Consider the following 21497-nt stretch of genomic DNA (forward strand, 5'->3'; position numbering starts at 1 on the left):
GGAGGTAAGTCTGTCTTCTAGGATTTCCTCCCCAGAGCTCAGAAATGTAGGTGTTGTTTTAGCTCTCCTACACTCTCTTCACCCAACCCCGCCTTCCTCTTGGGGATCGGACCTCCCTATTGGCTAGCTCATACCTTCCAACTGCCTGCTTTGTGACATCACTCTCCTACCAAACCTACTACCACTTGGTAGAGTCTTGGGGTTTCCGTGGAGCTGTTTGGACCAGTAACCAGTGACCTCTGGACTGGACACGTGCGCCGTTCAGCTGCAGCCACTCAGACATCCTCTAGTGTTGTCTCCTCAGCCCTTGTACCTGCAGTTGATGGTTCCTCTTCTCTGACCATGTCAGGTAAGAAAAGACACTTTGGAAAGTTTTGCGTTCGATTTCTTTGGCCCCTAAATTGAGTAGGAGATTCAACATAGCAGGGAATGATGAGGGAAAGTATTGAACTACAAGTCTGGAGACCTAACTTCAGTTTTGACTTGGACGTTTACTATCTGTGTGACTTTGGACGAATCGCTGACTGTCTCACAAAGCCTGCTGCTTTCCTTATCTGTTACGTTAGGCTACCACATTGGGTTGATCACTCTGATCCCCTTCCTTTCCAGTATTGAGCCTTAAAGGGTACCCATGGAGAAAATGAAATCAGAGACTTCTCAAGAGGGTTTCAACAGAAACATAGAAAAGCCAGGTGACATAGAAAACTAGCAATATATACCAAGATGTTTCATCTCTAATGGTCTCCCTCCACTAGTACTGCGACCAGCTGAAAAGAGAGAATAGGGAGAGAGGATGGAGAGTACTGGGCTATATAGGGAGGCACAGAGTCAAACGTAAGGAAGTTGAGGATTGTTTTCATTAGCACAGGCCAACAGGAACCAAGAGATGGGAAAAAAAATATAAGAATCAAGAGGGAAAGCATAGAGGGGCTCTCAAGAAAAACGTAGTTTGCAATGGAATGCTGATGGGAACCAAAGATTTTAAATTAAAGCAGAAACAGCACAGAGGGAAATCTGCTCAGAGCAGGGCAAAACAAAGTTGATGGTAGCAAATCCTTACATTAACAGACTAAGAAGGAAAGTCAGGCCAGAACAGGGGATCACCAGGAAAGGCAGCTTATCAGAAAAGTCATACTCCGTTTTCTTTCTTTTATTGCCTCTCTGAATACAGTTGGCACTTGACAGTTTTGAATATAAACATTTTAGAAATATGTTTTAGAAATGATGCTTCCTATAAACAAGAAACCAAAGTGGTTATCTAGGGGGCTGATTTTCAGTGTTTTAGTCTTTCTAATTTTTAAACTAGGTAGACATTTTACCAATTAAACATTTTAAGTGGCATCTTCTAAATTGAATCAGAAGGACTATTTCCTTTGTGTGATATGTAGGTTCTAAGGCAAGGCTGCTTTTCATTTTCACAGTTATTTCCTTCCTAACACAGAGAGCACATTGATCAACAGCCATCGTTCGCTTGTAGATCTTAGCTACCGAAGGAGAAAAAGAAAAAGTCAAGCCCCACATCTCTAATTCCCCATTTAGGGAATTCCCTGGCGGTCCAGTGCTTAGGACTCGGTGCTTTCACGGCCAGGGCCACGCGGCGCGGCAAAAGAAAAAAAAAAACAAACATCCACATTTATCGAAAACAATGTTGTGGAGTCCTTTGGATTTTCTTACATTTGAAAATCTTTTTTCGTTGGATTCTAGGGATGATGGTTTTTTGAGGTTTTGGGATGTCATCTTCCTGGATGTTGAAGATAATTCTAATCTAAGTTCTAGGATAAATACAAAAACCTTCCTGATACTTTTTAAGCTTCCTTTCTGCTTATTATATAAGTTATATTCATTGAAATATATATTTCTCCTAGGCTGAATACCTGTTACTTGCTGGGTAAAAATATGAATGAGCACAATCATGAAACTCTTTTACCCTTATTATTTTGCTGTCTGCTTCGTACCGCTTTTCATTGCAATACTTGTCTATATATGTTGTGGCTACCTATACATTCACATTTATTGCATTCTGTTGCTTGTTAGGCATTGTTTACTGATATACCGTCTCTGTCTGTATGCATTGGCTAGGAATTCATTCACCTCTATCACCTCTATCGTGTGTTTTGGTTAATAGCATTCACTAAAATAGAGCGGGCAACATTCACTTTCCTAATATTGCATGGATGGTACAGAATGTCATTTGTTAGTAAATTCATTAGGCTTTGATACTTGCCACATACCCCAGTTTTCATTAATATCTATGGATTCCTTTTTCGTTATGTAATGTGCTTGTCATGATTTTTCTTTGTCTTTCTAGAACTTATTGTATCTTCCTCCATATAAATCAGATGCAATATATCAGCTTATTCATCTATTAATTATTACTGCTATTATTATTGGTGGTGGTGTTATAACCACTTTATAGATGAGTAATCCGAAGTCATCAGATAACTTTTCTCTTTCCAAAAGCACTTAAGATATCCACTTGCGGGTAATCATTTTGAGGTAGGATGAGAATCCAGGCTTGAAGAGGGCAAAAATGACTCTTTCACAATTCACCAGTTGGACTGAGCTATACGTCAACTCTAGGTAATAGCATGGGAACTGTACAAGCAAAGGGAGACACTGAAGACGACAATGGTAATAGCCGTACTGTTTTCTAATGGACCAAAAAAATGCCTATATTGTAAGTTCTATTTCTCCTGCTTTCTGGCAGTATCATGCTCAGAGTAGAGTCCTGGCAAGGAAGTCAGGATACGTAGGTTCTGGAACCTGGTAATGATACTAACATAATGAGAGAACTTGAACAAGTCAACCCGACCTCTCTGAGCCTCAGTTTCCTTACTCACGAAATGAGACTGAGAAAATCGAAGTTCTCTAAGGGCCTCCTAGTTCTAAAATGCTTCCAGTCTAGGAAGTAGCATAGAAGTCAATACGAGTGCAGGCTGAAGGGAAAGACAGGGCAGGGAGAAGGTTGCTTCCAGCCTAGAGAACAATGTCTGAACCATACCACTTGGCTCTTCTGCCCATCTGTGCCCAAGATGGGAGCACAGGCAGTTAATACAGAAGAGTGGAAAACTGCTCAGTCCTTACAGCCATCATTAACTGTCTGATTTTGGGTTTCTCAGCAAGTATTGATAGTAGAGGTGTCCTGATAAGCAAGAACCTTAAGATAATGCTGTTCCTCAAACGGACTGAGAATTTCTCAACCTCCCTGAGTTTTTCATGACCCTCTTGTTCTTACAGAAAATTTCCAAAATCCATCTCTACTTGGAACTCTGAAATCTCTGCAGCATTCTCTTCCTGTGATGAGCAATGCAACTTCCCTAACACGAAGTGTCTGCAACTTCTCCAGAGTCTCTGCCCCTGCCGTCAGTTCGCCATCAGCTACTGGTACCTCTTTCCAGACACTCACGGGTAGTGCCTACCTTTACCAACATTCTAGCACGACTACGGTATCTGGAGTTACTGACCACAGCCAGATCTCCACTTCAGCTCCTTCCTATCCAGGTGTTCTTCAGTGGGACATCACACGAAGCACTGAAAAGAATTCTTCTTCACCCGGAGACTTTACTCTGGCACTCACTGACCGGCACACAGTTGCTTCCTCCATGTTTATGGCAGCCCACTATGATAAAACTTCAGACGCCAATAACATGGTCCCTCTATATCCATCGCTTTCTGCCAGCCTTGCTCAGGGAACACCATCTCAGATTCCAAATCAGGGGCATAGCCGCCTGTCAACTCCCTACCAGGAAGGAAGCCAGGTAGATTACTATAACCAAGGCACACTGGGGTCTTTACTGTATGGAGAACTTGGCTCCTGCCCGCAATCCTATGGCTCTGCGTCACACACAGGAAGTAGGGCCTCTGTGCAACCAGAAATGGGAATGGGACTGAAGGAGATTCAGCCCACAAATAACCGACCAGCAGCTTCCACCTCTGCAATCTGCCACCCTGTGTCTGCTCAACGCATCACAGAAACAAGTTTTCAAGGTGAGTATACAAACGGCAGAGAAAGTTGAAGAATGAGGTCGGCGTTCAAAAGTGGGGTCAAATCGACAGCTGGGAAGTGGTGTAGAGACAGGTAGAATTTAGATCCTGAGCCTTTAATAACCACTACCTTCGCTCAGTGCCCTCTGTTTTGAGACTCTATAGAAGAACACCTAGGGCTTCCCTGGTGGCGCCGGGGTTAAGAATCCGCCTGTCAATGCAATGCGGGGGACACGGGTTTGAGCCCTGGTCTGGGAAGATCCCACATGCCGTGGAGCAACTAAGCCCATGTGCCACAACGACTGAGCCTGCATTCTAGAGCCCGTGAGCCGCAACTACCGAAGCCCACGCGCCTGCAGCCCATGCTCCGCAGCAACAGACGCCACCGCGATGAGAAGCCCGCACACCGCAACCAAGAGCAGCCCCCGCTAGCCGCCAACTAGAGAAAGCCCGTGCACAGCGATGAAGACCCAGTGCGGCCAAAAAAATAAATACGTAGAACAAATAAGTTCAAACAATAAATAAATAAACATAAATTAAAAAAAAAAAAAAACCTAATGCAGGTGGGAAGGTGGGAGGGACACTGTAAAGGTCATCTATGCTACATGTACAAGAACCCCGAGAGCACACCAATAGGTACCACATTTTTCACTGCTGTAGCCGATCATTCCCCCTGTACTACCACACTGTAGCACTCCCTTCCCTCATCTACTGCTATAGTCTCTTTGGAAGGTGTTTCAGAACTCTCGTTGTGAGAGTGCCAGTTGAACTGTCCTCACTTCCTTCATTTATACCAGGATTTAAGACCTTGTGGTCTGAGATCCTGTCCAGAGAGCAAGCAGGCTGAGACTCTGTCTTTGTTGATACATTTCATCAGAAAGGGCTCTACCCCCTCTCCTACTTCATGGTGTGAAGTGTTCGTAGCCTCTCGGGAAAGTGGGGAGAATTGAAAGGACTCTAGATGAGAATGCTAGGCTTTGTAAAACATTTCAGTGTGTTTTAAAAATAAGACTCATTTTGTATTGGACTTACAACAGTCCTATGAAATACAAAGAAAGCCAAGAATCAGTGACAGGAAATGATCACCAGTAAGAATTACAACAGTCACCGCTTACCTCGTAGCATAGGGCACTGTCCATGGTCCTTAAGAAGAGTTAGTAGAAATGCCTTGCCCATCTTGCCCCTGAACCCCTTGAAAGGTACATGACTGCTGTGTTGGTGTTTAGGGGGAGCATCTCACTTCCCAGGGACTGACTTCTCCCTTGATCCCTTTGTAGTGACGGAGACTTCCCCGGTGATGAACAATTCCCTGGGATTGCGACCTCCGAGCCAGACGTTTCGTGTGACACAAACTCAACAACTCCCCAAGTCCTGCAGTACCAGAAACAGTCACATACTTGAGAGTAACCCACCGTCTGAACTTGGGGACATTTCAGTGACAGCTCCAGTCCAGAGTGCCAGTCGTCTCCTGGCCCTGCCTCCAGCTCCAAGCCAGGGACAAACAGAGAGTAAGAACGTGGATGATATCAAAACCAAGCTTTCAAAGCCTCTGGATGCCTACCAGATCCCAACAGAGAACCAAGATCCTCCACTACGCCCTTTAGGAATCCCTGATATTCACCAGCCGCTGGCCTGCACCGATCCCCTCAGCCAAGAGGAGCAGCCTGGTTCTGAAAATGCTGATCTGAGAGAGAACAGCCGCAGTCGTCAGGACCTAGGGACACTTGAAAATGGGACTGAACCTAGCAGTGGTTTTGCAGACATGACGACACTGGCGGAGGAGAGTCACCTTCCCCAGCTCTTTAATTCTTTGAAAGATCTTGGTCAATCCCAAGGTCCCAACGTGATCAAAGCTAAAGACACCAGAGCCATTAAGGTGAATCAGGTGCAGGAAAAGCCAAGTGTCGTAAAGGTTCCCTCTCATCAACCCAGGAAGAACAAACAGAAAGCCTCTGAGCCTATCAGTGGTGCTCCCAAGGCCAAAAGCCAGCCAAAGAATCCAGAGTGCCTGTTAGGGGGAGAAGTGGTTCTATGCAATGCTGCAGTCAGTGACAGGGCTCCTGTGAACACGGCCAAGCACTCGCAAGGCAAACCTCAGAAAGCTGCATCCAGAAAGGTCAGCAAAACTAAGAGCCACGGGCAGGAAAAGACCAAAAGGACCAGAGGAAGAAACAAGGCTGAAGAGAACAAGCAGTCAGGGAACAAAGTCAAGGCAGAAGAGAAGCCAGCAATCCCCAACACGAAGCGAAAGGAACACCAAACTGAGCTTCTCCAAGAGAGCTTGCAAAAGCCTCGAACCTCCCTTGGCGTGCGCATGCTGGAGTCTGTGAAGGTCCTTCATGCGCTGGGGAGGAAGAATGAGACGAAAACTGGGCTCTCTTCCTGTCGGCTCTTGGGAAATGCAAGCAACCCCAAAGACCCCCAGCCACCCCCAGCTATCCAGCCATGGCGGCATACCCCACGTGAGGGGAAGAGTCCTGAGAAAACGCAGGTCCAAGCCCAGAAACCAGACAGCAGTGCTGAAACAGAGTGTCCCTCTCCATCCCAGTATGAGCGGCCTCCTCCTGGGAAGGTCAAGTTGATACCTCTGCCTTTTTCTGCCTGGGACAAGCCTCAAGCTCGACCCGCTCCTCGGAGGCCACAGTCTCTGGCCTCACGTCGGCCTGCTGGGGCTTACCGTGCCCAGCCTGGTTCTACTGACTCAGCTCAACCTGCTGCAGTCAATTCATCCCAGCCAGCTCCTGCCTCTTTGCCAGGTCCCGCCAAACCAGCTCAGCCAACTGTGACCAACCCAACCCAACCGGCTTGGACCAACCATACCCAGCCCCGTGTCCCTCAGTCCGCTGCTCCTAGGCCTGCACCCTACCAAACTTCATCTGGCGCTTCTCTCCAGCGCGAGCCTGTTCCCCCTGCTGGGACTAAGCGCCAGTCCCCACCCAAGCTCCAAACCCAATTTCTACTCCAAGACTTCAGCAAGCAACGAGTTCCATGGAGGGAACCCAATGTGCCTGAGCCAGTCATGTCAAAGCCCATCGAACAAGAGCAGAGGCCAGAGCGAGAGGCCATGAAGAGGCGGGCTCAACAACAACGGGAGAATGCTGCCAGATACACCTCTTCGGGGAAGCTGCCATTTCTCACCGAGAGGGAAAAACAAATGGAAATTGCTGACTACTACGGATACGTCAAGTGAGAGCTGCTGGGATTCTTGGTGCCACCTTGGCTACCAGCTGTTCTTCCATACATAGGTAAGATAGGTATAGAACTGAATAAGTAAATGGAATACAATGACTAGATGAGTAATAAACCTTAAGAATTTTGAGATGCTGCTAACTGGGGCGTGAGAAAGGAAGGACTGAAAGTTGGATGGGAGAATGAAGGAAAGGGGTAAACACTGAGGAAAGAGGAAGGAACTTGGCCCAGGGCTAGGAAGGCCAACAGAGAGGTATGGATTTAGGAAAGGAAGCAGGAGTGAGGATGAAATGGCAGAAGTAAAAAGCAGGGTCAGAGGTCTGGGTTGAAAGAACACAATTTGAGGAGAGTTGAAGGGGACAGAAGATGAGTCTAGCTTTACTAGGAGAAATAGAAAAAGTCTCTTGGGGACGTTGGCCTTCAGTCTCACAACCACCAGATAGGTATTTCAGAAAACAAGAGGTTCAGGACACATCTCTGAAAGGTCTGAGTTGCCTTATTCAGGTGTGATTATAGTGGGGGAATAGGGAAATCTACCAGAGAAGTGGCAAGGGCTCACAGTTATCCTAGGGGCAGCTGACGACAGGGGCAGAGCCAAGGGAACTGCTGGATCAGGAGGCCCACGAACAAATCAGGGGCATAGCCGCCTGTCACTTCCCTACCGGGAAGGAAGCCAGGTAGATTACTATAACCAAGGCACACTGGGGTCTTTACTGTATGGAGAACTTGGCTCCTGCCCGCAATCCTATGGCTCTGCGTCACACACAGGAAGTAGGGCCTCTGTGCAACCAGAAATGGGAATGGGACTGAAGGAGATTCAGCCCACAAATATCCGACCACCAGCTTCCACCTCTGCAGTCTGCCACCCTGTGTCTGCTCAACGCATCACAGAAACACGTTTTCAAGGTGAGTATACAAACGGCAGAGAAAGTTGAAGAATGAGGTCGGCGTTCAAAAATGGGGTCAAATCGACGGCTGGGAAGTGGCGTAGAGACAGGTAGAATTTAGATCCTGAGCCTTTAATAACCACTACCTTCTCTCAGTGCTCTCTGTTTTTAGACTCTATAGAAGAACACCTAGGGCTTCCCTGGTGGCGCCTGCCAATGCAGGGGACACGGGTTCGAGCCCTGGTCTGGGAAGATCCCACATGCCGTGCAGCAACTAAGCGCATGTGCCACAACGACTGAGCCTGCATTCTAGAGCCCGTGAGCCTCAACTACCGAAGCCCACGCGCCTACAGCCCATGCTCCGCTACAAGAGAAGCCACCGCGATGAGAAGCCCGCACACCGCAACCAAGAGTAGCCCCCGCTAGCCGTAACTAGAGAAAGCCCGTGCACAGCAATGAAGACCCAGTGCGGCCAAAAAAATAAATACGTAGAATAAATAAGTTCAAACAATAAATAAATAAATAAACATAAATTAAAAAAAAAAAAAAAGAACACCTAATGCAGGAGGGAAGGTGGGAGGGCCACTGTAAAGGTCATCTATGCTACATGTACAAGAACCCCGAGAGCACACCAATAGGTACCACATTTTTCACTGCTGTAGCCGATCACTCCCCCTGTACTATACCACACTGTGGCACTCCCTTCCCTCATCTACTGCTACAGTCTCTTTGGAAGGTGTTTCAGAACTCTTGTTATGAGAGTGCCAGTTGAACTGTCCTCACTTCCTTCATTTATACCAGGATTTAAGACCTTGTGGTCCGAGAGCCTGTCCAGAGAGCAAGCAGGCTAAGACTCTGTCTTTGTTGATATATTTCATCAGAAAGGGCTCTACCCCCTCTCCTAGTTCATGGTGTGAAGTGTTCGTAGCCTCTCAGGAAAGTGGGGAGAATTGAAAGGACTCTAGATGAGAAGGCTAGGCTTTGTAAAACATTTCAGTGTTTTTTAAAAATAAGACTCATTTTGTATTGGACTTACAACAGTCCTATGAAATACAAAGAAAGCCAAGAATCAGTGACAGGAAATGATCACCAGTAAGAATTACAACAGTCACCGCTTACCTCGTAGCATAGGGCACTGTCCATGATCCTTAAGAAGAGTTAGCAGAAATGCCTTGCCCATCTTGCCCCTGAACCCCTTGAAAGGTACATGACTGCTGTGTTGGTGTTTAGGGGGAGCATCTCACTTACCAGGGACTGACTTCTCCCTTGATTCCTCTGTAGTGATGGAGACTTCCCCGCTGATGAAAAATTCCCTGGGATTGCAACCTCCAAGCCAGACAGCTTTCCTACGGACTGACAGAGAACTCGTCAAGATGAAACACCAGTCTGCGGGAGAAAGGGAAGAAGAGAATGATGGACATCGTTTCTGGGAAACTATTTTTACATTATGTTTTGTTTGTTCCTGGTAAATAAACTGTCATCTTCTTAACGTTAAAACAAAATCTAAACCACTAAATTCAATAATACAGGAATATAACTTTCGAAAAACATTTCTTTGGCTGCGCAGCATGTGGGATCTTAGCTCCCCAGCCAGGGATTGAACCCACGCCTGCTAGCATTGGAAGCGCAGAGTCTTCACCACTGGACCACCAGGGAAGTCCCAGGAATATCACTTTTAAAGGAGAAGGTATAAACCCCTTGGTTACATGAACTGGAGATTTTTAGTAAGAAGTCAATATATTTGTTGTTAGGCACATTTTATGTTAGGCTGTCTCCCTGCACAGGATGTAGGCGCCTTGAAAATGGAAATCATATCCCTCTAGAGTACGTCCCTCTTCTTTCAGCTTTGCAGTTTGCTGCTCCGCTTGTTCAACCCCACCTAGTAATAACCTATACTTCCCTTGTTCCTGTTTTCCCATCTGGAAAACAGACAAAAGGCAACCAGACAACGCAAAGGTCTCAACAACTAAGGGATATCCAAAACCAGAGATGGCCAGAACTTCTGGATCCCTCATGAAACCTAGCCCGGTGTTCGATACGTAGGTATCATTAATACGTGCGTGTTGACTGAAACGGTTGAAACTCAATTCTTCCACTTCCCAGTTTAGTTTTAGTCCTCACACAAAACCTGATCATCAAATTCCTTAATGCGAGGAATCACAGTGAAAAATCATATCTCAACTGACTTCTGTCAGATGAGTGAGAACTAAGGTTAATTCAGTGTATCTGAAGCATAGAAAGTGAGGGCAAAAGTGGCACAAGATGGGGCTAGAGGAGCAGAGAGGATTCTAGACCACGCAGAGTCTTCAAGGCCAACACTGTGTTTTCTAGTCTCAAAACAATGTTTGTAAGCGATGTTTATGAGCAATGTTCCAGCTTGCTTTGAAGGTTTCTTGTGTGAAGAATGGATTGGAAGGAAACAAGATATATGGACACTAGTTAGGACCTAGTCGCAACAGACAGGCAAGTTCAGTATTAGGATGTTGAGGAAGAGCTGACAGATTCCAAAGAAATGCAGGAGATAAACTGAAGCGGGCTTAATGGGGTATGAGATGGAGGAAAGGAAGGTCGTAGGGAATTCAAGGGTTTACTGCGCACATGAGCAAAGCCTCAAAATGAATCATTTGAACGTACAGAGGTAGATCTCCCAAACGACACCGGTTAGGAAGCAACGGTACGCCCTTCAGAATTCCCAGAGACAACACAAATCAACTGTTTCGATGGAAAATTCGGCGGGACCCTTGATTTCCATGGCAATATAGAGAAAAGAGACACTGATCTGGCCTGCCGGTATTTAGGAAGTTGTTAGCCTGACATCACATACTAGTATCATGTAAGTAGGCCGTCTGAAGTAGGAAGCTTAGGGGAAAAACCTTGAAGAAAACTTACAAGCTTAAGCCACACCTCTATACTACACCACCTTTCACAATTTCTTCTCAGATAAGCATCATCCCCATCAGTGAAGAAACTCGTATCTCATAATAGGAAAAACAGGCCTAAAGATTCAATGTGTGTCTTTGGAGGTCCCATCTATGCGCTATCTTCCTGGGACCAGAAAAGTCCCCAGGAAGATCAATCTTTTTGCACCCCTGAAAGCTTACCACCAAGGAAAATGACTAGGTCCACAGATTTCCTCCCTCAAACCAGCTTACCTCACACAGAAATCAGTAGCAACTCAGCCCTTACTCACATGATCACAGTCACAAGAGTGGTTAGGGAGAAAAGCACTAACCGGGGGAACTAAAACAGAGGCAATCCAGGCCAAGTTGGGCTGGTGGCAGATATCTGCTCCTTACGCTCGGGTGCATAATGCGACTCACCACAATGCCTTTTTCACAGACCCTTTTGAAAGTTTCTCCACAAAATCCAACAGCTCAACTTAGTTCATGACGCTTCAAGGTCAACGATCGTCAAGAGAAAAACATGCAATATGTCTTACAATGTTGGATTCCTTACAAATAGGACAAGGAAATAACCATGTAGACAAAACCAGAGCATTTGAACACATCTGTGTTCTACAAACACACCAGTGAATGCTATCAATAAGGTACTATGACATAAAACAAAATGAAAACTAGATGTGAGACTGTTCTCTTCAGTGTACAGACTTCGTGGCAGTTGCTCCACTATCTAGCTACTTATATCGTTAACTCTCTGTTCTGTGAATACAAAATGAGGCCCAAGTGTGTCAACTTGTTTCCCACAGAAACCAAAAAACCTCCATGCATCTCTTTTCTCCTGTGCCCTTTCACCTTACCTGCTCCCAATTCTCCACCAATGTCCTCCTCTTTCTCTAATTATTCTCCTCTTCATTTTGCTTGGCCTTGCACCCAAGCATGCAAGACAGAGAGTCCTAGAGGTCCAAGATTCGAGAGTGGCTGTTTGCAAGGGGGAGGAGATTACAGTAACTGCCACACTGTATATACTTCTGTGCAAAGAAAAAGGGACAGTGTTCAGAACGTCTCTCACATAGAAAAAGAGCTGGATGGCAGGATACCTGTGTGGCCCCAAGGAACCAGAGCTAGCAAATTATGGGCCAAAGAATTGCAACCAAAGGCTGGAAGAGGAAAGGTCTGCAACCAGCTCTGTCTCCTAGCTCTCTGGTATTTCCTGCCAACGGGCAGAGTCGATTTCGTGAAGCATCAAGCACTGAAAAGAAGACTCCTGCTGCTGGAAGTTGACAGGAAGTAACATCCAATGCAAGATCAAGGCTTGTCCTAGAAGCAATGCCCATAATGGAAGGAAAAAAAAAAAAAAAAAAAGAAGAAGAAAGCGGAAGAGAAATGCTAAGTCGCAAGTCCAACCTGGCCCCCAGCCTAGCCCAGCCCAAGGAAGGCAGGAGTCAAGGAGAAGAAACTCGAAGAGAAGAGCCTTGGACCACAACATTCTCCACAAGGTACACTCAACAAACTTCACCCTACTCTTGAACCAAGCTACAAAAAGAGCTTCTTCATCCCTACTTTTGCTCCTTGAAAGCTGCTATCAGTTCACTCATTAGACACATATGATTTCAGAACAACTGTTAATAGTTCAAACTAGATGGCACTTTCCTTCCTAAGGATATTAATTAAGTTAAGATCTCTATAGCTCTAAGTATATGATACATAAAATAGAATACTCTGTAGAATATAAGCAACTGTTAGTTCATTATATTAATGAACGTCTGTAAGAAATGTTGCAATGATTTCCCTAATGGAAGAGCCTGGGGGAGGTAAGTCTGTCTTCTAGGATTTCCTCCCCAGAGCTCAGAAATGTAGGTGTTGTTTTAGCTCTCCTACACTCTCTTCACCCAACCCCGCCTTCCTCTTGGGGATCGGACCTCCCTATTGGCTAGCTCATACCTTCCAACTGCCTGCTTTGTGACATCACTCTCCTACCAAACCTACTACCACTTGGTAGAGTCTTGGGGTTTCCGTGGAGCTGTTTGGACCAGTAACCAGTGACCTCTGGACTGGACACGTGCGCCGTTCAGCTGCAGCCACTCAGACATCCTCTAGTGTTGTCTCCTCAGCCCTTGTACCTGCAGTTGATGGTTCCTCTTCTCTGACCATGTCAGGTAAGAAAAGACACTTTGGAAAGTTTTGCGTTCGATTTCTTTGGCCCCTAAATTGAGTAGGAGATTCAACATAGCAGGGAATGATGAGGGAAAGTATTGAACTACAAGTCTGGAGACCTAACTTCAGTTTTGACTTGGACGTTTACTATCTGTGTGACTTTGGACGAATCGCTGACTGTCTCACAAAGCCTGCTGCTTTCCTTATCTGTTACGTTAGGCTACCACATTGGGTTGATCACTCTGATCCCCTTCCTTTCCAGTATTGAGCCTTAAAGGGTACCCATGGAGAAAATGAAATCAGAGACTTCTCAAGAGGGTTTCAACAGAAACATAGAAAAGCCAGGTGACATAGAAAACTAGCAATATATACCAAGATGTTTCATCTCTAATGGTCTCCCTCCACTAGTACTGCGACCAGCTGAAAAGAGAGAATAGGGAGAGAGGATGGAGAGTACTGGGCTATATAGGGAGGCACAGAGTCAAACGTAAGGAAGTTGAGGATTGTTTTCATTAGCACAGGCCAACAGGAACCAAGAGATGGGAAAAAAAATATAAGAATCAAGAGGGAAAGCATAGAGGGGCTCTCAAGAAAAACGTAGTTTGCAATGGAATGCTGATGGGAACCAAAGATTTTAAATTAAAGCAGAAACAGCACAGAGGGAAATCTGCTCAGAGCAGGGCAAAACAAAGTTGATGGTAGCAAATCCTTACATTAACAGACTAAGAAGGAAAGTCAGGCCAGAACAGGGGATCACCAGGAAAGGCAGCTTATCAGAAAAGTCATACTCCGTTTTCTTTCTTTTATTGCCTCTCTGAATACAGTTGGCACTTGACAGTTTTGAATATAAACATTTTAGAAATATGTTTTAGAAATGATGCTTCCTATAAACAAGAAACCAAAGTGGTTATCTAGGGGGCTGATTTTCAGTGTTTTAGTCTTTCTAATTTTTAAACTAGGTAGACATTTTACCAATTAAACATTTTAAGTGGCATCTTCTAAATTGAATCAGAAGGACTATTTCCTTTGTGTGATATGTAGGTTCTAAGGCAAGGCTGCTTTTCATTTTCACAGTTATTTCCTTCCTAACACAGAGAGCACATTGATCAACAGCCATCGTTCGCTTGTAGATCTTAGCTACCGAAGGAGAAAAAGAAAAAGTCAAGCCCCACATCTCTAATTCCCCATTTAGGGAATTCCCTGGCGGTCCAGTGCTTAGGACTCGGTGCTTTCACGGCCAGGGCCACGCGGCGCGGCAAAAGAAAAAAAAAAACAAACATCCACATTTATCGAAAACAATGTTGTGGAGTCCTTTGGATTTTCTTACATTTGAAAATCTTTTTTCGTTGGATTCTAGGGATGATGGTTTTTTGAGGTTTTGGGATGTCATCTTCCTGGATGTTGAAGATAATTCTAATCTAAGTTCTAGGATAAATACAAAAACCTTCCTGATACTTTTTAAGCTTCCTTTCTGCTTATTATATAAGTTATATTCATTGAAATATATATTTCTCCTAGGCTGAATACCTGTTACTTGCTGGGTAAAAATATGAATGAGCACAATCATGAAACTCTTTTACCCTTATTATTTTGCTGTCTGCTTCGTACCGCTTTTCATTGCAATACTTGTCTATATATGTTGTGGCTACCTATACATTCACATTTATTGCATTCTGTTGCTTGTTAGGCATTGTTTACTGATATACCGTCTCTGTCTGTATGCATTGGCTAGGAATTCATTCACCTCTATCACCTCTATCGTGTGTTTTGGTTAATAGCATTCACTAAAATAGAGCGGGCAACATTCACTTTCCTAATATTGCATGGATGGTACAGAATGTCATTTGTTAGTAAATTCATTAGGCTTTGATACTTGCCACATACCCCAGTTTTCATTAATATCTATGGATTCCTTTTTCGTTATGTAATGTGCTTGTCATGATTTTTCTTTGTCTTTCTAGAACTTATTGTATCTTCCTCCATATAAATCAGATGCAATATATCAGCTTATTCATCTATTAATTATTACTGCTATTATTATTGGTGGTGGTGTTATAACCACTTTATAGATGAGTAATCCGAAGTCATCAGATAACTTTTCTCTTTCCAAAAGCACTTAAGATATCCACTTGCGGGTAATCATTTTGAGGTAGGATGAGAATCCAGGCTTGAAGAGGGCAAAAATGACTCTTTCACAATTCACCAGTTGGACTGAGCTATACGTCAACTCTAGGTAATAGCATGGGAACTGTACAAGCAAAGGGAGACACTGAAGACGACAATGGTAATAGCCGTACTGTTTTCTAATGGACCAAAAAAATGCCTATATTGTAAGTTCTATTTCTCCTGCTTTCTGGCAGTATCATGCTCAGAGTAGAGTCCTGGCAAGGAAGTCAGGATACGTAGGTTCTGGAACCTGGTAATGATACTAACATAATGAGAGAACTTGAACAAGTCAACCCGACCTCTCTGAGCCTCAGTTTCCTTACTCACGAAATGAGACTGAGAAAATCGAAGTTCTCTAAGGGCCTCCTAGTTCTAAAATGCTTCCAGTCTAGGAAGTAGCATAGAAGTCAATACGAGTGCAGGCTGAAGGGAAAGACAGGGCAGGGAGAAGGTTGCTTCCAGCCTAGAGAACAATGTCTGAACCATACCACTTGGCTCTTCTGCCCATCTGTGCCCAAGATGGGAGCACAGGCAGTTAATACAGAAGAGTGGAAAACTGCTCAGTCCTTACAGCCATCATTAACTGTCTGATTTTGGGTTTCTCAGCAAGTATTGATAGTAGAGGTGTCCTGATAGCAAGAACCTGAAGATAATGCTGTTCCTCAAACGGACTGAGAATTTCTCAACCTCCCTGAGTTTTTCATGACCCTCTTGTTCTTACAGAAAATTTCCAAAATCCATCTCTACTTGGAACTCTGAAATCTCTGCAGCATTCTCTTCCTGTGGTGAGCAATGCAACTTCCCTAACACGAAGTGTCTGCAACTTCTCCAGAGTCTCTGCCCCTGCCGTCAGTTCGCCATCAGCTACTGGTACCTCTTTCCAGACACTCACGGGTAGTGCCTACCTTTACCAACATTCTAGCACGACTACGGTATCTGGAGTTACTGACCACAGCCAGATCTCCACTTCAGCTCCTTCCTATCCAGGCGTTCTTCGGTGGGACATCACACGAAGCACTGAAAAGAATTCTTCTTCACCCGGAGACTTTACTCTGGCACTCACTGACCGGCACACAGTTGCTTCCTCCATGTTTATGGCAGCCCACTATGATAAAAATTCAGACGCCAATAACATGGTCCCTCTATATCCATCGCTTTCTGCCAGCCTTGCTCAGGGAACACCATCTCAGATTCCAAATCAGGGGCATAGCCGCCTGTCACCTCCCTACCAGGAAGGAAGCCAGGTAGATTACTATAACCAAGGCACACTGGGGTCTTTACTGTATGGAGAACTTGGCTCCTGCCCGCAATCCTATGGCTCTGCGTCACACACAGGAAGTAGGGCCTCTGTGCAACCAGAAATGGGAATGGGACTGAAGGAGATTCAGCCCACAAATATCCGACCACCAGCTTCCACCTCTGCAATCTGCCACCCTGTGTCTGCTCAACGCATCACAGAAACAAGTTTTCAAGGTGAGTATACAAACGGCAGAGAAAGTTGAAGAATGAGGTCGGCGTTCAAAAGTGGGGTCAAATCGACAGCTGGGAAGTGGTGTAGAGACAGGTAGAATTTAGATCCCGAGCCTTTAATAACCACTACCTTCGCTCAGTGCCCTCTGTTTTGAGACTCTATAGAAGAACACCTAGGGCTTCCCTGGTGGCGCCGTGGTGAAGAATCCGCCTGTCAATGCAATGCGGGGGACACGGGTTCGAGCCCTGGTCTGGGAAGATCCCACATGCCGTGGAGCAACTAAGCCCATGTGCCACAACGACTGAGCCTGCATTCTAGAGCCCGTGAGCCGCAACTACCGAAGCCCACGCGCCTGCAGCCCATGCTCCGCAGCAACAGACGCCACCGCGATGAGAAGCCCGCACACCGCAACCAAGAGCAGCCCCCGCTAGCCGCCAACTAAAGAAAGCCCGTGCACAGCGATGAAGACCCAGTGCGGCCAAAAAAATAAATACGTAGAACAAATAAGTTCAAACAATAAATAAATAAACATAAATTAAAAAAAAAAAAACCTAATGCAGGTGGGAAGGTGGGAGGGACACTGTAAAGGTCATCTATGCTACATGTACAAGAACCCCGAGAGCACACCAATAGGTACCACATTTTTCACTGCTGTAGCCGATCATTCCCCCTGTACTACCACACTGTAGCACTCCCTTCCCTCATCTACTGCTATAGTCTCTTTGGAAGGTGTTTCAGAACTCTCGTTGTGAGAGTGCCAGTTGAACTGTCCTCACTTCCTTCATTTATACCAGGATTTAAGACCTTGTGGTCTGAGATCCTGTCCAGAGAGCAAGCAGGCTGAGACTCTGTCTTTGTTGATACATTTCATCAGAAAGGGCTCTACCCCCTCTCCTAGTTCATGGTGTGAAGTGTTCGTAGCCTCTCGGGAAAGTGGGGAGAATTGAAAGGACTCTAGATGAGAATGCTAGGCTTTGTAAAACATTTCAGTGTGTTTTAAAAATAAGACTCATTTTGTATTGGACTTACAACAGTCCTATGAAATACAAAGAAAGCCAAGAATCAGTGACAGGAAATGATCACCAGTAAGAATTACAACAGTCACCGCTTACCTCGTAGCATAGGGCACTGTCCATGGTCCTTAAGAAGAGTTAGCAGAAATGCCTTGCCCATCTTGCCCCTGAACCCCTTGAAAGGTACATGACTGCTGTGTTGGTGTTTAGGGGGAGCATCTCACTTCCCAGGGACTGACTTCTCCCTTGATCCCTTTGTAGTGACGGAGACTTCCCCGGTGATGAACAATTCCCTGGGATTGCGACCTCCGAGCCAGACGTTTCGTGTGACACAAACTCAACAACTCCCCAAGTCCTGCAGTACCAGAAACAGTCACATACTTGAGAGTAACCCACCGTCTGAACTTGGGGACATTTCAGTGACAGCTCCAGTCCAGAGTGCCAGTCGTCTCCTGGCCCTGCCTCCAGCTCCAAGCCAGGGACAAACAGAGAGTAAGAACGTGGATGATATCAAAACCAAGCTTTCAAAGCCTCTGGATGCCTACCAGATCCCAACAGAGAACCAAGATCCTCCACTACGCCCTTTAGGAATCCCTGATATTCACCAGCCGCTGGCCTGCACCGATCCCCTCAGCCAAGAGGAGCAGCCTGGTTCTGAAAATGCTGATCTGAGAGAGAACAGCCGCAGTCGTCAGGACCTAGGGACACTTGAAAATGGGACTGAACCTAGCAGTGGTTTTGCAGACATGACGACACTGGCGGAGGAGAGTCACCTTCCCCAGCTCTTTAATTCTTTGAAAGATCTTGGTCAATCCCAAGGTCCCAACGTGATCAAAGCTAAAGACACCAGAGCCATTAAGGTGAATCAGGTGCAGGAAAAGCCAAGTGTCGTAAAGGTTCCCTCTCATCAACCCAGGAAGAACAAACAGAAAGCCTCTGAGCCTATCAGTGGTGCTCCCAAGGCCAAAAGCCAGCCAAAGAATCCAGAGTGCCTGTTAGGGGGAGAAGTGGTCCTATGCAATGCTGCAGTCAGTGACAGGGCTCCTGTGAACACGGCCAAGCACTCGCAAGGCAAACCTCAGAAAGCTGCATCCAGAAAGGTCAGCAAAACTAAGAGCCACGGGCAGGAAAAGACCAAAAGGACCAGAGGAAGAAACAAGGCTGAAGAGAACAAGCAGTCAGGGAACAAAGTCAAGGCAGAAGAGAAGCCAGCAATCCCCAACACGAAGCGAAAGGAACACCAAACTGAGCTTCTCCAAGAGAGCTTGCAAAAGCCTCGAACCTCCCTTGGCGTGCGCATGCTGGAGTCTGTGAAGGTCCTTCATGCGCTGGGGAGGAAGAATGAGACGAAAACTGGGCTCTCTTCCTGTCGGCTCTTGGGAAATGCAAGCAACCCCAAAGACCCCCAGCCACCCCCAGCTATCCAGCCATGGCGGCATACCCCACGTGAGGGGAAGAGTCCTGAGAAAACGCAGGTCCAAGCCCAGAAACCAGACAGCAGTGCTGAAACAGAGTGTCCCTCTCCATCCCAGTATGAGCGGCCTCCTCCTGGGAAGGTCAAGTTGATACCTCTGCCTTTTTCTGCCTGGGACAAGCCTCAAGCTCGACCCGCTCCTCGGAGGCCACAGTCTCTGGCCTCACGTCGGCCTGCTGGGGCTTACCGTGCCCAGCCTGGTTCTACTGACTCAGCTCAACCTGCTGCAGTCAATTCATCCCAGCCAGCTCCTGCCTCTTTGCCAGGTCCCGCCAAACCAGCTCAGCCAACTGTGACCAACCCAACCCAACCGGCTTGGACCAACCATACCCAGCCCCGTGTCCCTCAGTCCGCTGCTCCTAGGCCTGCACCCTACCAAACTTCATCTGGCGCTTCTCTCCAGCGCGAGCCTGTTCCCCCTGCTGGGACTAAGCGCCAGTCCCCACCCAAGCTCCAAACCCAATTTCTACTCCAAGACTTCAGCAAGCAACGAGTTCCATGGAGGGAACCCAATGTGCCTGAGCCAGTCATGTCAAAGCCCATCGAACAAGAGCAGAGGCCAGAGCGAGAGGCCATGAAGAGGCGGGCTCAACAACAACGGGAGAATGCTGCCAGATACACCTCTTCGGGGAAGCTGCCATTTCTCACCGAGAGGGAAAAACAAATGGAAATTGCTGACTACTACGGATACGTCAAGTGAGAGCTGCTGGGATTCTTGGTGCCACCTTGGCTACCAGCTGTTCTTCCATACATAGGTAAGATAGGTATAGAACTGAATAAGTAAATGGAATACAATGACTAGATGAGTAATAAACCTTAAGAATTTTGAGATGCTGCTAACTGGGGCGTGAGAAAGGAAGGACTGAAAGTTGGATGGGAGAATGAAGGAAAGGGGTAAACACTGAGGAAAGAGGAAGGAACTTGGCCCAGGGCTAGGAAGGCCAACAGAGAGGTATGGATTTAGGAAAGGAAGCAGGAGTGAGGATGAAATGGCAGAAGTAAAAAGCAGGGTCAGAGGTCTGGGTTGAAAGAACACAATTTGAGGAGAGTTGAAGGGGACAGAAGATGAGTCTAGCTTTACTAGGAGAAATAGAAAAAGTCTCTTGGGGACGTTGGCCTTCAGTCTCACAACCACCAGATAGGTATTTCAGAAAACAAGAGGTTCAGGACACATCTCTGAAAGGTCTGAGTTGCCTTATTCAGGTGTGATTATAGTGGGGGAATAGGGAAATCTACCAGAGAAGTGGCAAGGGCTCACAGTTATCCTAGGGGCAGCTGACGACAGGGGCAGAGCCAAGGGAACTGCTGGATCAGGAGGCCCACGAACAAATCAGGGGCATAGCCGCCTGTCACTTCCCTACCGGGAAGGAAGCCAGGTAGATTACTATAACCAAGGCACACTGGGGTCTTTACTGTATGGAGAACTTGGCTCCTGCCCGCAATCCTATGGCTCTGCGTCACACACAGGAAGTAGGGCCTCTGTGCAACCAGAAATGGGAATGGGACTGAAGGAGATTCAGCCCACAAATATCCGACCACCAGCTTCCACCTCTGCAGTCTGCCACCCTGTGTCTGCTCAACGCATCACAGAAACACGTTTTCAAGGTGAGTATACAAACGGCAGAGAAAGTTGAAGAATGAGGTCGGCGTTCAAAAATGGGGTCAAATCGACGGCTGGGAAGTGGCGTAGAGACAGGTAGAATTTAGATCCTGAGCCTTTAATAACCACTACCTTCTCTCAGTGCTCTCTGTTTTTAGACTCTATAGAAGAACACCTAGGGCTTCCCTGGTGGCGCCTGCCAATGCAGGGGACACGGGTTCGAGCCCTGGTCTGGGAAGATCCCACATGCCGTGCAGCAACTAAGCGCATGTGCCACAACGACTGAGCCTGCATTCTAGAGCCCGTGAGCCTCAACTACCGAAGCCCACGCGCCTACAGCCCATGCTCCGCTACAAGAGAAGCCACCGCGATGAGAAGCCCGCACACCGCAACCAAGAGTAGCCCCCGCTAGCCGTAACTAGAGAAAGCCCGTGCACAGCAATGAAGACCCAGTGCGGCCAAAAAAATAAATACGTAGAATAAATAAGTTCAAACAATAAATAAATAAATAAACATAAATTAAAAAAAAAAAAAAAGAACACCTAATGCAGGAGGGAAGGTGGGAGGGCCACTGTAAAGGTCATCTATGCTACATGTACAAGAACCCCGAGAGCACACCAATAGGTACCACATTTTTCACTGCTGTAGCCGATCACTCC

General features: G+C 46.4%; 1 protein-coding gene across 1 annotated transcript in view; it reads right to left on the bottom strand.

The window, feature by feature from the left end:
• Positions 1 to 21497, bottom strand: part of LOC103001698 (uncharacterized) — a 187293-nt gene that overhangs the window by 28422 nt on the left and 137374 nt on the right. The window contains exon 6 of the mRNA XM_057557855.1: positions 9309 to 9446. Coding sequence (XP_057413838.1) covers positions 9309 to 9446 — 138 coding nt within the window. The remainder of the gene's footprint in view (positions 1 to 9308; positions 9447 to 21497) is intronic.

This window comes from Balaenoptera acutorostrata, chromosome 12 (assembly GCF_949987535.1).
Source record: "Balaenoptera acutorostrata chromosome 12, mBalAcu1.1, whole genome shotgun sequence".
In the NCBI taxonomy this organism is placed as follows: Eukaryota; Metazoa; Chordata; class Mammalia; order Artiodactyla; family Balaenopteridae; genus Balaenoptera; species Balaenoptera acutorostrata.